The sequence below is a fragment of the Zingiber officinale genome, chromosome 3B (genome assembly GCF_018446385.1).
Source record: "Zingiber officinale cultivar Zhangliang chromosome 3B, Zo_v1.1, whole genome shotgun sequence".
NCBI lineage: Eukaryota > Viridiplantae > Streptophyta > Magnoliopsida > Zingiberales > Zingiberaceae > Zingiber > Zingiber officinale.
The window spans coordinates 46,201,601-46,222,661 of record NC_055991.1 but is presented as its reverse complement, the minus strand read 5'-3'; the positions used below and the strand labels follow the sequence as shown (position 1 = coordinate 46,222,661).

General features: G+C 31.6%; 1 protein-coding gene across 4 annotated transcripts in view; it reads left to right on the top strand.

Annotated features, from left to right (window-relative positions):
- Nucleotides 1-20,691, top strand: part of LOC122056459 (COP9 signalosome complex subunit 7-like) — a 31,821-nt gene extending 11,130 nt beyond the window's left edge. Inside the window, exons 3-9 of one of the 4 annotated variants that reach the window (XM_042618422.1) lie at nucleotides 7,986-8,074; nucleotides 10,600-10,689; nucleotides 11,013-11,057; nucleotides 11,141-11,211; nucleotides 18,653-18,785; nucleotides 19,058-19,146; nucleotides 20,231-20,691. In XM_042618422.1, coding sequence (XP_042474356.1) covers nucleotides 7,986-8,074; nucleotides 10,600-10,689; nucleotides 11,013-11,057; nucleotides 11,141-11,211; nucleotides 18,653-18,785; nucleotides 19,058-19,146; nucleotides 20,231-20,252 — 539 coding nt within the window. In that variant the 3' untranslated portion in view covers nucleotides 20,253-20,691. Of the gene's footprint in view, nucleotides 1-7,985; nucleotides 8,075-10,599; nucleotides 10,690-11,012; nucleotides 11,058-11,140; nucleotides 11,212-18,652; nucleotides 18,786-19,037; nucleotides 19,147-20,230 lie in introns of all 4 variants that reach the window. The other 3 variants (XM_042618421.1, XM_042618424.1, XM_042618423.1) reach the window with 3 other exon arrangements.
- Nucleotides 20,692-21,061: the final 370 nt, after the last annotated feature.

Here is a 21,061-nt window from a genome sequence, read left to right as displayed (position 1 = left end):
CAACTCATCCTAGATTTTTGAACTTTATGTTCATGAATTTTTGTCTATCTCCAGTCATATGTTTGAAGCATCCAGTGTTTAGTATCCATTGATGCAAGAGTTTCTACATATAAAGGAGGAGTCTGACCAAAGTTTTGGTTTGATGGATAAATTTTATTTCAAACTTAAATTTAATTTAAGTTTAATTTTAATCTTAATTTTAAGTTAATTAGTTTTAATTTAATTTAAATTTCATTTAATTTAAGTTTATGTGTTAATTGAGTTTGAGTTTGAGTTATAAGTTAAATTTTAATTTAAGTTTAAGTTAAAATTTTTAATTTTAATTTAAGTTTAATTTAATTTTGGATTAATTATTGATATTGGATTAAGTTGCTTAATTAATTAAGATAATTGATTATTAATTATTGGCTTTGGGTTTAATTAATTTAGAATTAATTAAGATAATTAATTAATTAATTAATTTCAAATTAATTAGAATAATTGTTTTAATAATTATGAATTAATTTAAATATAATTTTATTTTTTTGAATTTAATTAATTATTTTTCAGATTTGGATTTTAGTTTAATTAGTTAAAGTTAGTTTCGGATTAGATTAGATTGATTTGATTTTCATTAATATAATTGTTAGTTATTACTTATTTTAATAAAAAGGTCATCATTTTAACTTAAATTTATTTTAATTTTGAATTAAGTTAGGAATTCAATTTTAACTAAAGTAATTAATTGATGAATTAATTTTGAATTATTATTTGATATTTTTGGATTAATTAAGTTTAGAATTAAAATTTCTTAGAGTGAATTAATTAAGGATTAATTTATTGTTAATTGTTTTAATTTAATTAAAAAATTGATTTGATTTAATTATATTTTCACATTATAAAGTTAAGTTGATAATTAAGTAGTTGGTTATAATTTTATTAGGTTTAGAATTAATTATTAGGTTTGATGAAAGATAACTTTAAGGTTAAATTAAACTAATTAATTATTCTTTTACTTTTTAATAAGTTAAAATTAATTGCATATTTTGAAATAATTAATTATTTGCTTTGATTAATTAGTTTAAGTTTATCTTATTTTAATTAAATTGGATTAAGTTGCTTAATTAATTAAGATAATTGATTATTAATTATTGGCTTTGGGTTTAATTAATTTAGAATTAATTAAGATAATTAATTAATTAATTAATTTCAAATTAATTAGAATAATTGTTTTAATAATTATGAATTAATTTAAATATAATTTTATTTTTTTGAATTTAATTAATTATTTTTCAGATTTGGATTTTAGTTTAATTAGTTAAAGTTAGTTTCGGATTAGATTAGATTGATTTGATTTTCATTAATATAATTGTTAGTTATTACTTATTTTAATAAAAAGGTCATCATTTTAACTTAAATTTATTTTAATTTTGAATTAAGTTAGGAATTCAATTTTAACTAAAGTAATTAATTGATGAATTAATTTTGAATTATTATTTGATATTTTTGGATTAATTAAGTTTAGAATTAAAATTTCTTAGAGTGAATTAATTAAGGATTAATTTATTGTTAATTGTTTTAATTTAATTAAAAAATTGATTTGATTTAATTATATTTTCACATTATAAAGTTAAGTTGATAATTAAGTAGTTGGTTATAATTTTATTAGGTTTAGAATTAATTATTAGGTTTGATGAAAGATAACTTTAAGGTTAAATTAAACTAATTAATTAATTTCAAATTAATTAGAATAATTGTTTTAATAATTATGAATTAATTTAAATATAATTTTATTTTTTTGAATTTAATTAATTATTTTTCAGATTTGGATTTTAGTTTAATTAGTTAAAGTTAGTTTCGGATTAGATTAGATTGATTTGATTTTCATTAATATAATTGTTAGTTATTACTTATTTTAATAAAAAGGTCATCATTTTAACTTAAATTTATTTTAATTTTGAATTAAGTTAGGAATTCAATTTTAACTAAAGTAATTAATTGATGAATTAATTTTGAATTATTATTTGATATTTTTGGATTAATTATGTTTAGAATTAAAATTTCTTAGAGTTAATTAATTAAGGATTAATTTATTGTTAATTGTTTTAATTTAATTAAGAAATTGATTTGATTTAATTATATTTTCACATTATAAAGTTAAGTTGATAATTAAGTAGTTGGTTATAATTTTATTAGGTTTAGAATTAATTATTAGGTTTGATGAAAGATAACTTTAAGGTTAAATTAAAATAATTAATTATTCTTTTACTTTTTAATAAGTTAAAATTAATTGCATATTTTGAAATAATTAATTATTTGCTTTGATTAATTAGTATAAGTTTATCTTATTTTAATTAAAGTTTTAGTTTAATTTAATTTTAATTTAAGTTTTGTTTAATTTACATTTAATTAGTTTTAATTAATTTTTAAGGAATAATTTTAACTGATGTTGACTTCGACTTAGCATTAGGTCAACCAACTTCTTAAGAATAAGTTTTTAGTCAGTGACAAGGTATATGACCTTCTTGAGTATTAGGATCATTTTCTGAATACTTCTCAAAATAATCTTGCCCAAAGAACTTAAGACTAAGTCTTGATTAAACTAGTTAGATTAGATAGGGGTAGCTTAGTTTCACAAAGCTGAATGCACCAGTTGAACACGTATGATTCTCCTAGACATGCTTTTGACTTGGTTTCCCTGACCTTCTATCATCCGGTCTCTTTTGGAACTAAGTTCAAATTTTTCCTAATATTGCTGGTCCTAAATACCCAGACAGATAGGTTAAGTTATTGAGGTGACAACTAATTTGCTATCTCCCTGAAATATTGATTTTATGTTTTAAGTAAAAAATATTATTTTTTGATACATAGTATTGGTTTGGTTCTAATTGCTTTGTTAGAATAGCTTTTGGAATCCATGCTTGGACTAGGTTTCTAACATTTTAACTTAACAGAGACATATAGAATTTGTTGTTTGAGTTGACTTCATTCTCAAGTCCAGATTTGTTGTACATAGCTCGTTGAGATCTAAGCATTATATTCAAATTTGGAGCCTAAGTTGAACTTTTCCAACGTTTTCTTGAGTCCTTCTACTTGACCTTTCAAGTTCGAATTTTCTTCTTCAAGTTTTGCAACTTGAGTTGAAGTTCCCTCTTAACATGGACAGTTCAGGATTCAAGTTGAGTTGCTCCGTTGACTTTCTTAAGTAGCAAATCATTCTGAGCCTCGGATTTAGTCAATTTCTGAAATAAACATTTAATAACTTTTTACATTTATAATTCTGAAAATAAATTTCTCTTTTGGTGATTCTGAAACGGATACGGATATGGATCTGTGATTGGACTCGGACGCGGATTCGTATTCGGACTTGTATCCTTCGTTCATTGCTATAAGTGCAAGATGACTTGATTGCTTTGGTTCTTCTATATCCGACTCCTCCGATGAAGATTCGCTGCCTTGAGTGCTTTCCTTCTTCTTGCAAACTTGGTCTTCTCCTTTAGTTTGGGGGTACTAGTGCTTGTAGTGACCCTTCTTATTGCATCCGTAGTAGATTATATCCGATTTTGATATGGTTGAAATGCTTTGTACTTTTTTCGGATTCTTTCTGTTCAACTTCTTTTTAGTAAACATTCTTCTTATCATGTTTACTATTTCTTTTTCCTTGTTTGAATCCGAATCTAACTCGCTCTCAGGTTCTTGTTTTGTTTTGGCTTTGATTTGGACTTAGCCTCCTTGATCTTGTTTGGATCTGCATACAAGGCTATATTCTTCTTGATCTGGCTAGTGTTAGTTTGCTCATTCGATTCTAATTCATAAAATAATTCATTTAACTTTATAATAGAAAGATCTTTCGAAACTTTATAAGCATCTACCATGGATGTCGTGCGTTTCGAGGGAAGGAGTTTAGCGTATACCTTATCATGTCTTGGTTTTCTAAATGGTGGCCGATGAGGTGGAGTTCGTTAATTATGTCTTTTATTCTTGCGTGTAGTTGAGTTGTGGTTTCTCTGTGTAACATTTTAATATTGAACAATTGATTTAAAAGATCTCTTTTCGTTACCTTTGAGTCGTCGGTTCCTTCATGTAGCTTCACTAGTCGATCCCATAGTTCTTTGGCATTTTCGAAGAGGTTGACTCTGTTTAGCTCTTCCTTTGTTAAACCATACTGAAGGGTGTTCGTTGCTTTGAAGTCAATCTGAATATTCTTCTTCATTTTTTGATCCCAATCTTCTGGATCTAGTGGTTCTCCGTTTTAGTTTGGTGGTTTGTATCCCTTTTAATGCTAAATCACATGTCGATGTCGGACTTCAAAAAGTATTCCATTCTCATAGCTAAAATCTTCTACATTGAAGAGGGGTGAACGAACGGTGTTGTAACCTTCTTGGTGAGAGTTTACCATTCTACTATAAAAAAAATATTGAACAAGATTTCCAAGACTTCGTCTTGGGACTAGTAGTGCGGGGAAAAAAATAATAACAAATAAAAAATTAGTCTAAAGAAGAGAAAAATCGCTAGAAAGACTGTTAAGTCTTTTCAGAGCAATGCTGCGCTGATACTAATTGTTGGATCGTGAAAGAACGAGGGGGGGGATCTAGTGGCTTTAAAAAAATTTCTTATCTTTTGTAAAGACTTAGAGTAAGCAGCGGAATAAAGTAAAAAATAAAAATAAAAAACACGTATCTTTTTTACTTGGTTTGGAGCCCAGCCAACTCCTACTCTAAGGCCTGCGATCGTCGATCGCTTTCGTTGGGCAATCCATTAAATGATAAATTGATATTATAAATGAGAGTACAATGTGCAAGTAAAAGTAAAGTATACCGACAATGATAAATCTAAGAAGTAGTGCAGGTTGTCGGAAGCCTCTCGGCATCGTAGTAGTTGCAGCTTGCACGAGCAGAGAATGAGCGCAATAGTAAATTGAAAGCAGGAGGATGTATCTAGCTCGGAGCTTGAGGGCTATTTTTTATAGGGTTCGTTTCGTCGACTTAACTTATTCATCGACTGTTGCATTTATTCGTCGACGGATCCACTGTTCCTTCCTTTTTGTGGTGATTTGATCTGTTCGATCTTGGAAATCTCGCTGGATGAATCAAGATCTTTCCGTCAATTGAACCTTGCTTTCCTTGTTTGCTAAGATTTGATCCGCCCAATCTCGGAGATCACGGTGTTCAGTCGACTGATAAGGCTTTATCTGTCGACTGAACAACTTTTTTCCTTTTCTATTCTATTCTGATTCAAATTTTACTATTCTGATGTTTCTTTGATCCGTCGACTGAACACATTTGTTCCGTCGACGAAACCTCATTTTCTGCAAAAACAGTATTAGTAATAATTATCCTGCAAAACAGAGTTAGAATATAAATCTGCACAGTAAGATTAGTGTTAATATAGTATGCATGAATAAGACAGTAATGATTGTTTTGATTTCAACTTAGAAATCTCTGTCGGTTTCTGTAGCTGGATCAATACCTAAGGTTTGCCTCTAATGTGACACGACCTCACTTTACTACTTCCAGTAGTTTATCTTAACTTACGTGCCAAACATCGGGTCTTCTAGACCTATTTGAGCTTAACTGCTTAGCATCGGATCGGCTGTTAGGGCTTCCACTTGACTCAATATCGGGTCTAGACCTATCGAATCTGCTTGCCAGATGTCAGGTCCACTTGACCCATCTGGACTTCCTATCTGATTCTATTATTTGCTGAGATTTCCCTTGCATAGTATCGGGTCTAGTTGATCTACTAGGACTTTCCAAATTGAGATTCCTGCACACTTGATCAATTCATCAGATAACAATAAGGCTTAAGTTGAACATTTGACAATATCAAAACATAGGTTCGATTATGGTGCTCCTTGCACCAACATAGACAAGTATTCACCTAGAATCGAATTGAAATACTCCCTGGTATTGTCCGACTTCAGAAATTGAATTTTGGTATTGAATTGTGTTTGGACCATGTAATTCAATGCTTTGAATATTCTATCAACCTCTGACTTTTCTTTCATAGGGAAAACCTAAGTGAGTCCGGTATGATCATCCACAAATGTCACAAACCACCAAGCCCCATAAATATTTTTTTATTTGAGAGGGTCCCTAAATATCACTATGAATCAATGCAAATGGTTTTGATGGACAGTAGGGCACATTTGGATAGATAGAATGTGTGTGTTTAGCAACTCGACAAATCTCACTTTATATAATTTTGAACTTTTATTGATGAATAAGTGAGGGACAACCTTTCAAGATACATAAAGTTTGAATGACCTAATTGATAGCGCAATAACATAACTTCACTATCTGTATTGATATTTGAATTAAAGACACTTAGGACTGGAATAAGAAACTGATTTAGCCTTTGAAAAATCACTACTCACCACTAGGGTTTTCCAGGTTGAGGTGTCTTGGAGAGATAAAGTCCAGAGCACATGTCAACACTGCCAATTCTCTTCTTCGAACCCAATTCCTAAAAAACAGACATATTTGGAAGAAATTTAGTAGAACAATTGTGATCATGAGTCAACTTACTAATGGACATTAAGTTGCTCTCAAGTTTAGGGACATGAAGTACGGCTTTGAGAGTAATTTTGGGTGAGAGTTGAATAGATCCAGTCCCAGCCACCTTGAATAGAAAACCATCAACAATGCACACGGTAAGATTGGTGTGACATGATTGATTATCATGAAAGAGGGACTCATCTCCCGTCATATGGTCCCGCAGCCCTAGTCAATAATCCAATGTTTTGAACGTTTACCCCACATCGAGAATGCAAAACGTGAGTTACTAGCTTGTGCATGCATGTTACCATGTTGGTGATGAGAAGAGGTATTTTTAGAGTTTTAGAATTCCCAAAATTTGGGAGAGCAGATATTTGATTGGAATGAGAAGATACTTTAAGAGGTAAAGCAGAATTTTTTGGTTGCCATGCTGTACTTGACCACGGGGGACGGTTAGGAATGGAAGCTAGGGTTTTTCAAAGATCCTTACTTTGATATCATAAAGAATTTTTGAGGAAGATCATTATTTCAATTGGAGAATAATATATCCTAATATATACATGATTTACATGGCTGAACATACTAACAAATTCCTAAAACAAGGAAGGATATTACCATTAGTTATCATCCTAAACTTAAGGCATCCCATATAGGAAAATCCAGAATAGGATAAAATCTAGATTATCCAATATAGGAAAATCTAGATTATAGGATAAAATTCAGATTATCCAATACAGAAAAATCCAGATTATCCTATTAGGAAAATTCAGATTATAAGATAAACTCCAGATTATCCAATATAGGAAAATCCATATTATAGGATAAAATCCAGATTTAGGAAAATCCTGATTTAATTCTAAATAGGCTGGCTAACTTTCAGTAAAATTCAACAATAATAAATTCCTTACAGTAGTTACTCTGATCTATGATTGTTCGTTGTGCTTGTTTATCCTATCTATTTATGCACTGGCTATCTGGTTAATAAAATGCTCCCTAATGAAGAAAATTCATGTATTCGATCTCTAATTAATAAATTGCATGAGTATGGTTTTATTCAGGGGTTTAAACTACTGCCTCACATCAACTGTACCATCAGTAAGAATAAGTTATTGATTGGTTGTACCACCATGATACATGGATCACTTAATAATTTGGAATGAAACCCCAAAAAAAAAGAAGTATATCTACTGTTGTTTCTCTAGTTTTCTTTATGCTAGGTGATAATAATATAAGTTGTTTAAGCTACCGCCTCATATCAACTGTACTGTTAGTGTAAATAAGTCTTATAGATTGGTTGTAACACCTGAATCATTTAATCATTTGAAATGAAAAAATGAACTTTATACTGGTATGCCTCTAGTTATCATTCTTATGGTATATGCTCTCTAATGGAATGTCTTCTTCTACATGTGAACATGATTAAACAATAATGATACTTCTTTTTTTGTAATAACTCTGATTTATAACATATAAATGGCCCTTAAATTGGTTAACTTGACATCATTACAGGTAATGTTGGTTGCCTTCCGACTCTATTACCTGATCAAATCCGTAAGCTGAAGCAACTCACTGTATTGACTTTGGCTGAGACAGAAAAGGTGGATATATATTCACCATCTTTTTGTCTTGATATATTCTAGTGGAGCAACGACTTCCATTTGATATGATGATCATAAGTGCACCTTTAGTTCATCTTACAAGTTCTTTGTGGGTGGCATCTCTGCTTTCTACTATTTGTTTTTTCCCCTTTTAACTAGGGGTTAATTGATACATCTAGTGCAAATTTTTGAGGTTTTAATGAATCTAGTAATTCTGATTTTTAACAAATCTATGCATGTACTCTCAATTTTATAGCAAATTGATCTTATTTGTAGACAAATCATTATGGATTCTGTATTTATACTACAGGTTTATGAATATAATTTGATTTGAATTTTTCTTAACAACATTATCATTTGCACATGCATCTGTAGTTTGTACTGCATGTTTTGCTGTGTTTCCTTCACAGGTCACATGCTGCTTGTGATTGCTTTTTGAAGTCTCTAAGTATATTCTAGCAATTTTTGAGTTCAATTGGGTATGCAAATGAATAATAACTTTGATTAATGAGTTGTACCTTCTCATTAATGATTTTAAGTTGTGATAAGCAAGGTTTGAAGTATAATCTTGTTGTAGTTTCGATTCTTGGTCGAATGATATGCTTTTAACATTATATTACGCTGACACTCAACATGTCAACATGCTTTGTAGCTTGTCAACATCAATTTAAATGAGATTTAATTCTATGATTCTCTTTTCATTTAGCTTGTTCATGTCTAAATATAAATCTCTAGTATTTAAAATTAAAAGTCAATTAAATTAAAATTTTATAGCAACAAGTTAAAAATATTACAAGCAATGTAGTGAGGTCAGCTACATAATTTCCGAGAACATCTAGTTAACTGGTTTTCCATGTCCATACTAGTATATTGTGGTTAACCACTAGGAGTTAGGACTTGAAGTAGTACAATTGGAAATAAGGGCGACACAAGTATAAGATATGCTTATTTATTTATTTTTTCGACATTGACTCACCCTTCTTCTTTATTATTGTTTGTTCTCCCCCTTTTTGTTTCTCTCTCTTTATCATGTTTTTTTATTCCTCCACAATTGACAAGTAGAATTGAAGGACATGAGAGAATCTTCTCATCGTACAAAACTAGCTTGGACAAGTTGTTATAGGCCTATCTTGATAAGTACCATTGAAATTGTGGTGGTACTGATGGTATAATGGAATTTACCTTTGCTAACATTGTATTGGTATTAGTATTAATTTATGATCAAATTGATGGCTGATATCAATCGACACTTGAAACCATGGTAACAAGTGCTATATGCTTCTAAGGCTTCATGACTAAACATTTTTTAATTCTCGAGTCCTTTTATCAATTTTTCTCATGTATTTGAATAAGACATTGATCATTCTAGGTTTAGAGACATGCCTTTGTACTATGTTATTTCTTTAGGCCATAGTTATTAAAGGTGCTCATCTGGCTATGCCTAGGTGCAAGGCATAGCTAGGTGAGCCTATTGCGCCTGTGCGCCTTAAGCGTGCCCTTTATGAGAGGTGACAGGCGTGCTTGAGGCACGGTTTTTCTCACTTCATTGGAGTGAGACATACGGATGCAAATTATGTCCAAAAAAGACTTTTTAAAGCCTAGTCCATATCTTTAATTACCCTTTTAATTAATTATGTAGCATGCATATGACACTTATTTCTATGCTTGTGAATGAAACTAGAGTGCTTTTGAACATGTAAGTATAAATATTTAAGGAAATGTTAAATAAATTTATTATAAAAAATAAAAATAAAATAATTTTTTATTTTGTGTGAAGCTTCATTCCAAAAGAAAAAACATGCTAAAGCAAAAAAGACTAAATGATTTAGATTTTATTAAGTATAATAAGATTTTGAGATGTTGATATGATATGCGTGGCACTGTCGATCCTATTTCTTTGGATGAGATATGCGATAGCAATGAATGTGTTGATGAGGGGATTGAATGATAACATTGATGAAGGAAATGATTTAGTATTTGATTACGACAATTTGATTTGGAGTGAAGTTGCACGAGCTTTGGGAGTTGGAGAGAAATCTTATCGATGAAAAAGAGGAAGAAATTGATCTTGAAGAAATCAATGAAGATTTAGCTATACAAATATGAAACATTTGGTGCTAATGATAATAATATGATTAAGGAAGATGATGAAGATTTAGATGATTTAAATATTTGAAGTTTTTTTAAAAAATTTGAATTGCGGGTATACTATATTTATTTGCAAGTGAATTTTATATTTATATTATTGTTTAATATTTTATGGTCTATAATTTTATTAGCGAAATATTTTGACAAAAATTCTTTATATATGTTTGAATTATAAAAATTTATACCCAGAACATCTTACTTTGATAAGGCATGCGCCTCACTTTGCACTGTGCACCTCAGGCCCCATGACACCTATACGCTTTTGGGCGACTTATGCCTTAAATAACTATGCTTCAGACATTTGATTACAATGTTATCCTCAATTAGTATATCCACATTGCAGTATAAACTTGTTGATCTATTTTGGTTTTTGTCAGGTATTACCTTATGACCAACTCATGGAAGAACTAGATGTTTCAAATGTGAGGGAGCTAGAAGACTTCCTTATAAATGAATGCATGTATGCGGTAAGTTTTGCAGAATATGCTGACTGAATAAAAATACATACACCTCATACTTTTTTTTCCTTCTTAATTACTAAGAGAAAATGCTCCCCAACTTTCTACTTATTTTAGTCTAGACCATCCTGTGGGCATTTGTTTAAATCTTCATGCGTTTTGTCTTGAGACTGCTATTTATGTCGGTCAACCTTACAACTTTTAACTTACCATTCATGGAACCTACCAAGAATGTTGGAGGGTGACACATAACTCCCTGTGGTTAATTCAGGCTTTAGAAGATGCTAATGTTGATTGATATGCTCATGCTAGTTTTGTTGTGATTGGTGCAGGGTATTGCTCGGGGAAAACTTGATCAGCTGCGACGATGCTTTGAGGTTGGACACATTTCCTTCACTGATTTTTTTCCCAAGACAATTTCCTCAGTTTTTTTCCAAAATATTTTAAACTTGTGTTACAGGTGCAATTTGCTGCTGGAAGGGACCTTAGACCTGAACAACTTGACAACATGATTCATACATTAAGTAGCTGGTAATTTTCTTGATTTATTATATATATTGTTAATTTCTGTTTTTTTTGACAATACATTTTTTGACTATGGGAAAAATGCTATTTGCTTTGTCATACTGGCAATGACTGGGATATTCATACGTGATAGTCATATTTCCTATGTGACCTTTCATGCTCTTATTAAAGATTTCTCCTTGATACTAAGGAAACTATTTCACTACCGTGACAACACTTGAATTTGATTCATGTATTCTTCTTCTTCTTCTTGACAGTAAGAAAATAGTTTGATAGTAACGAGTTATTTTTTTATTTATTTAGTACTTACTCTGTTGCAAGCTGTCTTTAATCATTTCTGCATCAAAAGGTGATAACTCTCACTCCGGGAGTCTCACCCCATGCGAACTGGAAGAGAGGTAAATCATGGAGGGCCCTTTGCATGGGGGTCAGGCGTACCAGCGAGGCATACCTTCAATCATTTCTGGCTGATATGGGTGGAAGAGATTTGAGGAATGGTGGAGAAATTTTTTTCTTCCCACTCTCTCCCATAGGAAACTATGGAAAGTTAGGTCCCACCTTTTCTTGATCTCGATCAATTCGACCCCCTCCCCTTCTTTCCACTATAGAAAACACAAGCTTAGATTAACTCATTGATTATTAAAACATTTACTAGGGAACTTATTCGACCCTATGTATACCTAATAGTTCAAATTGTCAAATCCCATTTGCTATCATGTATTTGATGTTTTGATGTTGCAATGCTAAAATGGAACCTAGACTTAACTGAGAATTGAGATCAAGTTAACTTGGCACAAGAGATAACTATTTAACATAGAGGGATAAATGACCAAAAACTCAGAGGAATATTTATTAAATTGAATGATCCACATAGAAAATTTATACCACCTCAACCTAAACATACTAGGAAAATAATAAACGATACACCTCTTTTATAGATCTCAACCCAAACAAACTAGGTAGATAACCAAATGCAAATTAGAATATACATCAATATAATTAGACTCCTACCAAAATTATTTTACCATTTAAATCAAAACATAGCAAAACTTATTAACATCCCCAAAATTAAACAATGACCAAGAAATTTACTCTCCTAAAGTGAAGATCATACTAAAATTAATCATCACAAACCAAGACAAAAAACAAATTTCTATTTCTATTTTGCATCAGTATATCTAGTTGGAAGGGGAGACTTGGCGCAACGGTAAAGTTGTTGCCATGTGACCAAAAGGTCACGGGTTCGAATTCTGGAAACAACCTCTTGCAAAAAGTAAGGTAAGGCTGCGTACAATGGATCCTTCCTTGGGACCCCGCATGGCGGGAACTTCGTGCACCGGGCTGCCTTTTTTTTTTTATCAATATATCTAGTTGGTTCATCCACTACAGATGTGGAAGACACTGAGTTCGACCTGGTTCATCCACTCCTAAGATGAATTAATATGAATTTTTTTAAGTATGAGTTCTAGATATTTTGGATATGTTACAACAAAGAGATACTAATGATGATATCTTGAATAGGATAAAGAGAAGTTTGAAATGGAATGAAGCTTTTAGAGTGTAATCACTGTGTGTGCTTCATAAATTAAAATAGAATACTTATACGATTTTGGTTCATTACCCCACACTTTATGAGTCAGAGTATTGGATAATTAGAAAATACAACAACAACTAAGTCATATCCCATTAGGTGAGGTCGGCTATATGAATCATTTTACGCCATTGAACTCTATCTTCTACTATATCATCATATATACTTAAATAAATTTTATTTTATTTTATTGTTGGTAACCAAGTCTTTTTTGGTCTTTATCTTACTCGTTTGATATACGTGTGCGTCTTAGTTTCATATCGCCTAATTGGAGCATTTATTGATCGCCTAAGTACATGCCCATACCATCTTAAACATGTCTCTCGGAGTTTTCTCTCAACAGATGCAACTCCGACTTTCTCTAATGCTCTCGTTTTTTATGCTATCCACCCTCATATGTCCACACATCCACCTTAACATTTTCATATCTGCAATTCGCATGTTCTGCTCATGTGCTCAAGTCATAACCCAACATTCAACTCTATATAATATAACAGGTCTAACTGTGATTTTGTAGAACTTTCTTTTAAGTTTTAGAGGTACTTTATGGTCACATAAAACAACCGACGCTCTTCTCCATTTTAAATATCCTGTTTGTATTCTATGTAAGACATCTCTTTCAATCCCTCCATCGCTTTGCAAAAATAATCTTAAATATTTAAACCTCTCGGTTTTGGGCAACTCGTTATCTCCTATCTTAACAATTGTTTCATTATGTCTAATATTGCTAAACTTAAATTTCATATATTTTGTCTTTATTTTACTAAGTCTAAAACATTTTCTTTCTAGTGTCTTCCGCCTAAATTCTAGTTTAGCATTTACTGCTTCACGCGTTTCATCTACCAAGACAATATCATTTGCAAACAACATATGCACTACGGTACTGTGTCTTGAATGTGTGTAGTGAGTTTGTCCATAATTGGTGTAAAAAAGATAGAGATTTAGAGCTGATCTTTGATGTAATCCTATCTTTATTGGAAATGCTTTCGTTACTCCACCTAAAGTTTTTACTCTAGTCATTACATCCTCGTACATATCCTTAATTAGTTTAATATATGTTACGTTAACACCTCTCTTTTCTAGATTTTTTCATATAAGACTATCATAAATTTTTTCTAAGTCAATGAATACCATGTATAGATCTTATTTTTACTTTTAATATTTTAAGATGTATAGTTTTTATTGTGAACCCAAATTGATTTTTGGTCTCTGTGGCCTCCTTAATTATTTTTCTATTACTTTTTCCCAAAGTTTCATGGTATGACTCATTAGTTTAATACCCCTATAGTTTGCGCATTTTTTTGCCTTTCTTGTTCTTATATAAGAGAACTAGAGTACTTAATCTTTATTGATCACATATTTTTTTTTTCAATATCATGTTAAATAATTGCAAGCCATTCAATATCTTATTTCCCTAGGCACTTCCATACCTCTATCGGAATATCATTTGGTCCAACGACTTTTTCATTGTGCATCTCATTTAAAGTTTGTTCTATTTCTGAAGTTTGAATTTTACTATAAAAATTTAAATTTCTATACTCATTTGACCTATTTAAATTATCTAAGTTAAGTTGGTCACCTAAACCTTCATTAGAAAGAAGATGAAAATATCTCTTCCACCGCTCTTTTATTTCTCCATCGTTTACTAGTATCCTATTATATTTATCTTTAATACATTTTATTTGGATAAGATCTCTTATATTCCTTTCTCTCACTTTAGCTATTTTATAAATGTCTCTTTTCTCTTCTTTTGTATCCAATTTTTGATATAATCATTCAAAAGTTTTATTATTTGCTTCATTCACTACTTTCTTAGTCTCTTTCTTTACTATTATATATTTTTAAAATTTTTTCTCGTATAAATATATAATTCCTTATAAACTATTCATTTTGCTTTCATTTTCTCTTGTACTTTCTCAATCCACCACCAAGATTCTTTATTTAGTGGTGCATGTTTTTTTGACTCACCGAGTATACTCTTAGCTATTATTTTCAACTTTGATTCCATCTTATCCCATGTATTAGAGTCACCATTTATTTCACATAATACTTGTACTCCTACCTTCTCCTTAAATATATTTTGCTTCCCATTCTTTAACTTCCACCACTTAATTCTAGGAATCGTATATATTTTCTTTCTATTGATACTATGTTTGAGACGTATATCTAATACTACTAACCTATGTTGGGTAGTTAAGCTTTCTCCATGGATGATCTTGCAATCTTTACAAATCTTTCTATGTTTTTTTCTAACTATAAGAAAGTCAATTTGCGATTTATTATTCCCACTTTTGAACGTGACTAAGTGTTCTTCTCTTTTCTTAAAAATGTATTAGCTAATATAAGATCATATGCTATCGCAAAATCTAATATAGTTTTTCCTTCTTCATTTCTCGTTTCAAACCCATAACCCCATGTACCCTCTTATATTTCTTATTTTTCACTCCGACATGTCCATTTAGATCACCTCTTATTAAAATCATTTCATTTGGCAAAATGTTTTGTAATACTCCATCTAAGTCGTCCCAAAATCATGATTAGGTAGCTTTATCTAATCCTACTTACGGTGTATATTCGCTAATTGTGTTCATAGTTTATTTCCCCACTATTATATTAAGGGTTATAATTCTATCTCATTTTCTAACTACTTTAACGAACTATCTACAATAATGCAACTTCATTTCTTGCCACTCCATTTCTTGTTTTACTTTTTCTTGTGTACCATAACTTAAATCCGAGTTCTCTATCATCTTTGTCTTCTCGTCTACCCATGTTGTCACTTGTACATACAAAATATTAATTCTTCTCATATTCATCGTATCCACTACCTCTATTGATTTACGAGGGTTCTTATATTCCATGTTCCAAATCTTATACTATTAGTTTTTCTATCATTTTTGTTCTTATCCAACTTATGGTGTGAGAATTCTTGCCTATTTAACATTACACCCAAGTTCTCATAAAGATGTAGCGGTCTTTGCCAATACGTTACAGTCGGACCCTGCAACACAAACTCTTGCATATTTGGCACTACACCTGAGTTCTGGAGATGTAGCGGTCCTTGTTAAGACGTTACAGTCGGACCCTGCCTTGTAATGCATTCCTTCCGGGGAACAACCTAGCATTAACACAATAGTTTAATGAATTCATTCATTAAACATTTGTCATAGTTTTAACGCGGGCTGATAACCTAACACAACCCTCCTTTATTTGGGATTGGGACTAACCATGACTGGTTCGTCATGGGCAATAATTAGAAAATGCAAAAAAAATAATATAACAGAGGTGAACATTCTGAGATAAATGTGGGTGGAGGGTTACTAGGAGATATAAATTAAAAAACACTACTATTAAGGAAAATTTTGGGCAAGCTTCAACAGATTATAAAATGAGAAAAATGGATCATATGAACTTGTTTAAAGGCGACAATAGATAAAGTTGTACTAGTTGAATCAATTACAGTTAAATGTGTAAGAGTTAAAAGAAAATTAAAAATAAAATTTATTAATGTTATAAATAGTGATTTAATTGATTTGTTGCATAAAGTTCTACGGAGTGAAAGTCTATGTAGTCGATGCCCACACCTCTTGATGATAATTTGACATTATAGACAACATGGTTTTTTTTATCTTTCAAACATGGACTAATAACCTGCTTTTTAATCTCCCAAAACAATTAAAACACTCTTTTGTAGAGGCATAACACTGTCAAAATGACCACCAAATTGGAAGTGGACAAGCAAGGTTCAACAGCATCAAATAGCTTTGATGAGGTTGAAAGATCAACAAGATTATGGAACCCTAAGTGACATCCATGGAGGAAGGTCTGGTTGTCTTCCAGCTACCAGTGTTTACATAATCAGACTGCACTGGTTGTTCAACCAGTTAAAACTGGGAACCGGAGGCCAGTCTGACCCAGTTTGGCCTAAAAATCTGAGAGTAACTAAATCCTATAAAAACCAGAATAAATGGTGAAACCCAAATTTTTAGAATTTAATTCCAAATCACTTGTTGGTATGCTTATTTGATTGCTCATGTGAAACTGCAGTTCATGGCGTTGAGGCTCACAAAAAGCCTTTTTTTTTGAGTAAGTTTATTAACTGCTTATTAGGGGCCTTGGAGTGGTAAATCTTGAATTATATATATATATATATGTTATCGTTTTTAAGTTTACAATAAATTTTATTTATTATATCTAAGTTGTCATTTTATATTCTTTTTCATGTATGTATTTTACATACTAAAACAATTTATCATAATTTTAGTATATTTATTCAATATATAAGAAAAAATTGATACATGTAAAGATTCAAAATTATGTATATAATGCTATTTGTTGGATCAACTGGTTCAACCAGTTGAATCGTTGAATCAATTTTGCTGATTTGATCTCTGGCCTAGGTAGTGTGGGGTCTTCTCCTTCGCTTTCATCTTCTTTTGCCTTGTCTTCTGCCCCTTTCAATACTTCTTCCTCACCTTTATCAACATTTGTAGCTACAACCAAGTCCAACCAGCACATGTATGAATTCAACCTCACACATGCAATTCACTTGTTTGTATTATGCAATTCCGCAATGATAATACAACAAATTTAATTAGCATGAATTTAGAAATACATGTAACTCCATCTCATGCATTTTCTGCATGTACATTGTCAGGCATCAGGGGTAACAATGCTTGAACTAATGATCAATATACACTTTAGCAGAAGCTAATGAATTTTGTTACATATGATAGATTAATTACATTTATTTTATCAACAAATGATGATTGGATAATAACTACAATGTTGAACAAGTAAATGAAGAACAACAACTTCCTCTTTAACATGTCCAAGATCAACATCCTAATCCTAATGGTTCTGCTCACTTCTGATTTTTACCATAGGCTACATCTTTTCCTTAACTCCACTGTTCTACAAGGCCAAAGGAATCTCTTAAAAGTCCCCTAATTCCCAACAACAAAGAATATAGTTGATCCTCTACAGCAACACACTGCAAAAAACCCTTTTTTTTCCCCCAACATAGATGTAAACCCCCTCAACCTACATCAAATTCTCTAGATTTAATGCATGCTAAGAACTTTCAATATTAGCCTACATTTTTCTCAAAATTCCCCCTCATTGGCCTGCTGCAACAGCATTCTGCTTCTCTCCTTGCTGTTCACCCACATCCAGCTTCACAGACCCTAATAGACTGGCTTGCACAAAATATTATTTTACACATTTTCCGCATTTCAAATAACATTCCAGACAAATGCAACAACTTATGCAAAATTGCAGCTTGCAGTTCTTCAAAGAAATGTTTTCACCTCTATAAACTCATTGAAACATATAAGAATGATCGACAACACAAATGACTATTCTGCTGGGATCAATAGCCACTGCTGTCCATCGTGTATCAACATCTCCTCTCTCAACTCCACACCCTTTACCACCTGAAGGATGACACCATGAAAATGGATAGCCCATGATTATGACCTTATGGGACAATTTTTCCTTGCTTGCAAAATTATATTTGTTTAGATCACTACAAATTTATGTGAGATTAGTAGGTATTTCCTTATGAAAGTGCAAATCATACATGTAAAATTCATTATGACATCCTTTGTGATTGTCTTTTGACTTACAGATGGTTTGAATTCTGAAGTTCACTAACAGACTGTAGCATTTAGATTCAGAATTTCATTTTACAGGTTGACTTTTTTTTTTTTTTTGTGAATATCTAGAGTTTTCAGTTAACATCCTACATTAGTTGTGCTTTTTGCAGGAACTTTTTTTTTCCTGCTATATGAGCCTATAGATTATTTTGACCAATTTTTTCAGTAGCACACATAACTCAGTTGACAAATTCTACAGGTTGGGCACTTCAGACAGTTTGCTCCACTTGATCCAAGAGAAAATCAAGTGGGCTGACACAATGAGTGAGGCAAACAAGATACATAAGAAGGAAATTATGGACAAGGTAGAGGAGGTGAAGAAATCCCTCAAGGTAAGCTTGATGATTCAACAATAAATTCAAAAATGTTTTCCCACGTATTCATAGTTATATATTATTTAGTAAATGTTCAAACTAACTAGATTGAACATATATAATTTTCATTTGCATTGCCTAGTATCACCTGTTTCATCTAGCTCAGTTATACTATAATAAAAATAATAAAATAAAAAATTATAAATTAAAAAAAACTATATTGTATTTGAAATATGGCAATGTTCGTCGATGTATCTTACTTGGTGGCAGAAGTCAAACTCTTTAAGCAGGCCGACTTGGACTTACGAGGCCACGAAGAGATCTTTTCTGAACCTGGAGGGATGATGGATTATGAAGAGGATCGTGTCCGGCCCAAGAGGTAACTTTTTTTTTGTTGCTATGGTAGATCTTTTTACTATTGACATGGTATTTATATACATGCTAGTACCAGTAAGTGCCTAGTTCTGGTCTATTCTTATCTATGCTTTAACAATTTTTTGTTATCATATGGTAAGTGTAACACCCCCAACTTAGTCCCATTTATTGATTTACGAAGTATTGGAAAAGCTTTACAAGCTTAGATGAGTTAACTACTATTAACTCGAGTTTAATCATTTTAGGCAAAGTTGATAACTTAATAGCTTAGTTCTCTGATCTAAGCGGGTTGTGATAGTAAGAATTCATTTGATATTGCATTCCATTTAGGCCATGTCTACTTAAGAAGAAGGCAGCGAAAGTAGAAGAAAAAGATGGGGAAAGTAGTTATATTATATTCCCGTCTACTTAGGTAAAATAAGAAAAAGTAATGGGAAAGAGGGAGCAATCTGAAGATCTTTTTATCCTCTGTTGTTTCCATCTATAAGTAGACAAAAAAAGACATGGAAAATGGAAAGTTACGAAAAAACTAGTTTAACACTGCCTTGAAAATGACAATTAAGATGTAATTTGCTGTTCTTTTTTATTTTTTCTTTCTTTCCTCTTTTCAAGTAAGAAAACAAAGGAAATGTCTCTCCTCTCCCTTCCCCTTCTCTCTCCCTCAGCTCTCTGTCCTTTTCTCTCCTCTCCTCAAGTAGACATGTCCTAAGAGTTTTCCAATTGCAGCATTTATTTAAAACTCTTGTTATATGGCACAAGAAAATTGTGGTGCCTTTGGGAGATTCTATTGTACAAGGTTGAAGGTATTATATTATTTAAATTTTTGCCAAACTGTGGGCACCTAGGGCATCAAAGCTACCAGCCCTTACCCATTTATACATTTTGCCTTGAGCAGCTCATGACATTGTCAGTTACATATTTTATTTTTCTGCTCGTCAAATGCCTTGCTGTTCTGTTCGTTTTAATCCATGTACACATGATTCACTACCCATTCTTCAATTTTTTTTTTTTTATCATGAGCATTAATTTAAGTATTTACCATCTCTAATTTTATATCCAGTAGTAATCTTTTGAAATTGGCACTGCAGGCGGCGGCACCCAGTGCCTTGAACTTGGAGGTTGATCAATTCGTCTAATTTAAACTAGTCCTTCAGCTCCTTTAGTTGACAGTATTTGGGAGTTGATGACATTCTTCACCTGGTCTCCTCACAATGCCATCCCAGATTAGTGTGGGTATGTGAAACCGGTGCATTTGCTGCCTGTGGCACCACCCCCCTGTCCAAATTTAAAACTTCAACTCGCAACCATATTTTGGAATTGTTACAATGGATGCTGTTATTTAGTTGCGATGCTTCGCAATGCTTCCTTTTGACCTTAAGATGGGGCTTGGATTTGATCTTGATAACTTTTGTGCGTTTCCAACTCCTTAACATTATGATTTTGACTGCCAGGTTTGTATTAGTCATAATGATATTGAGATGTTTTTTTTTTCAAAATTTTTTTTACGGCGTGTTCAATAATTCAATGAAAATTCAAATTTGTCTGATTAGTTTTCATCCCCGATTGGACAAGAAATAATTTGCAAGATTCTTTAATTTTGAATTTACATATAATATGATACTTGACGAGTACATTGCCATCCAAGTTGTATTCACTATATTCATATGTGATAATGTATGCGTCCCAATTTTAACCTCTAAAGACAGCCAACTAGTAATATGTGAGAAGAAACATGTGAGCACTTTCTGTTATGGGGCACTAGTTCATTGAATTGGAAGAATTTAAAGAATGGGGAAGTGAATCAAGTGCGGTCCTGCATATTTTGTAGCAAAGTCGATTCCACAACTTTGATGGGATGAAATGATATTTATGCTAAAAATAGTTAATAATTGAATATAGAAAGGATTTTAAATTTTTAC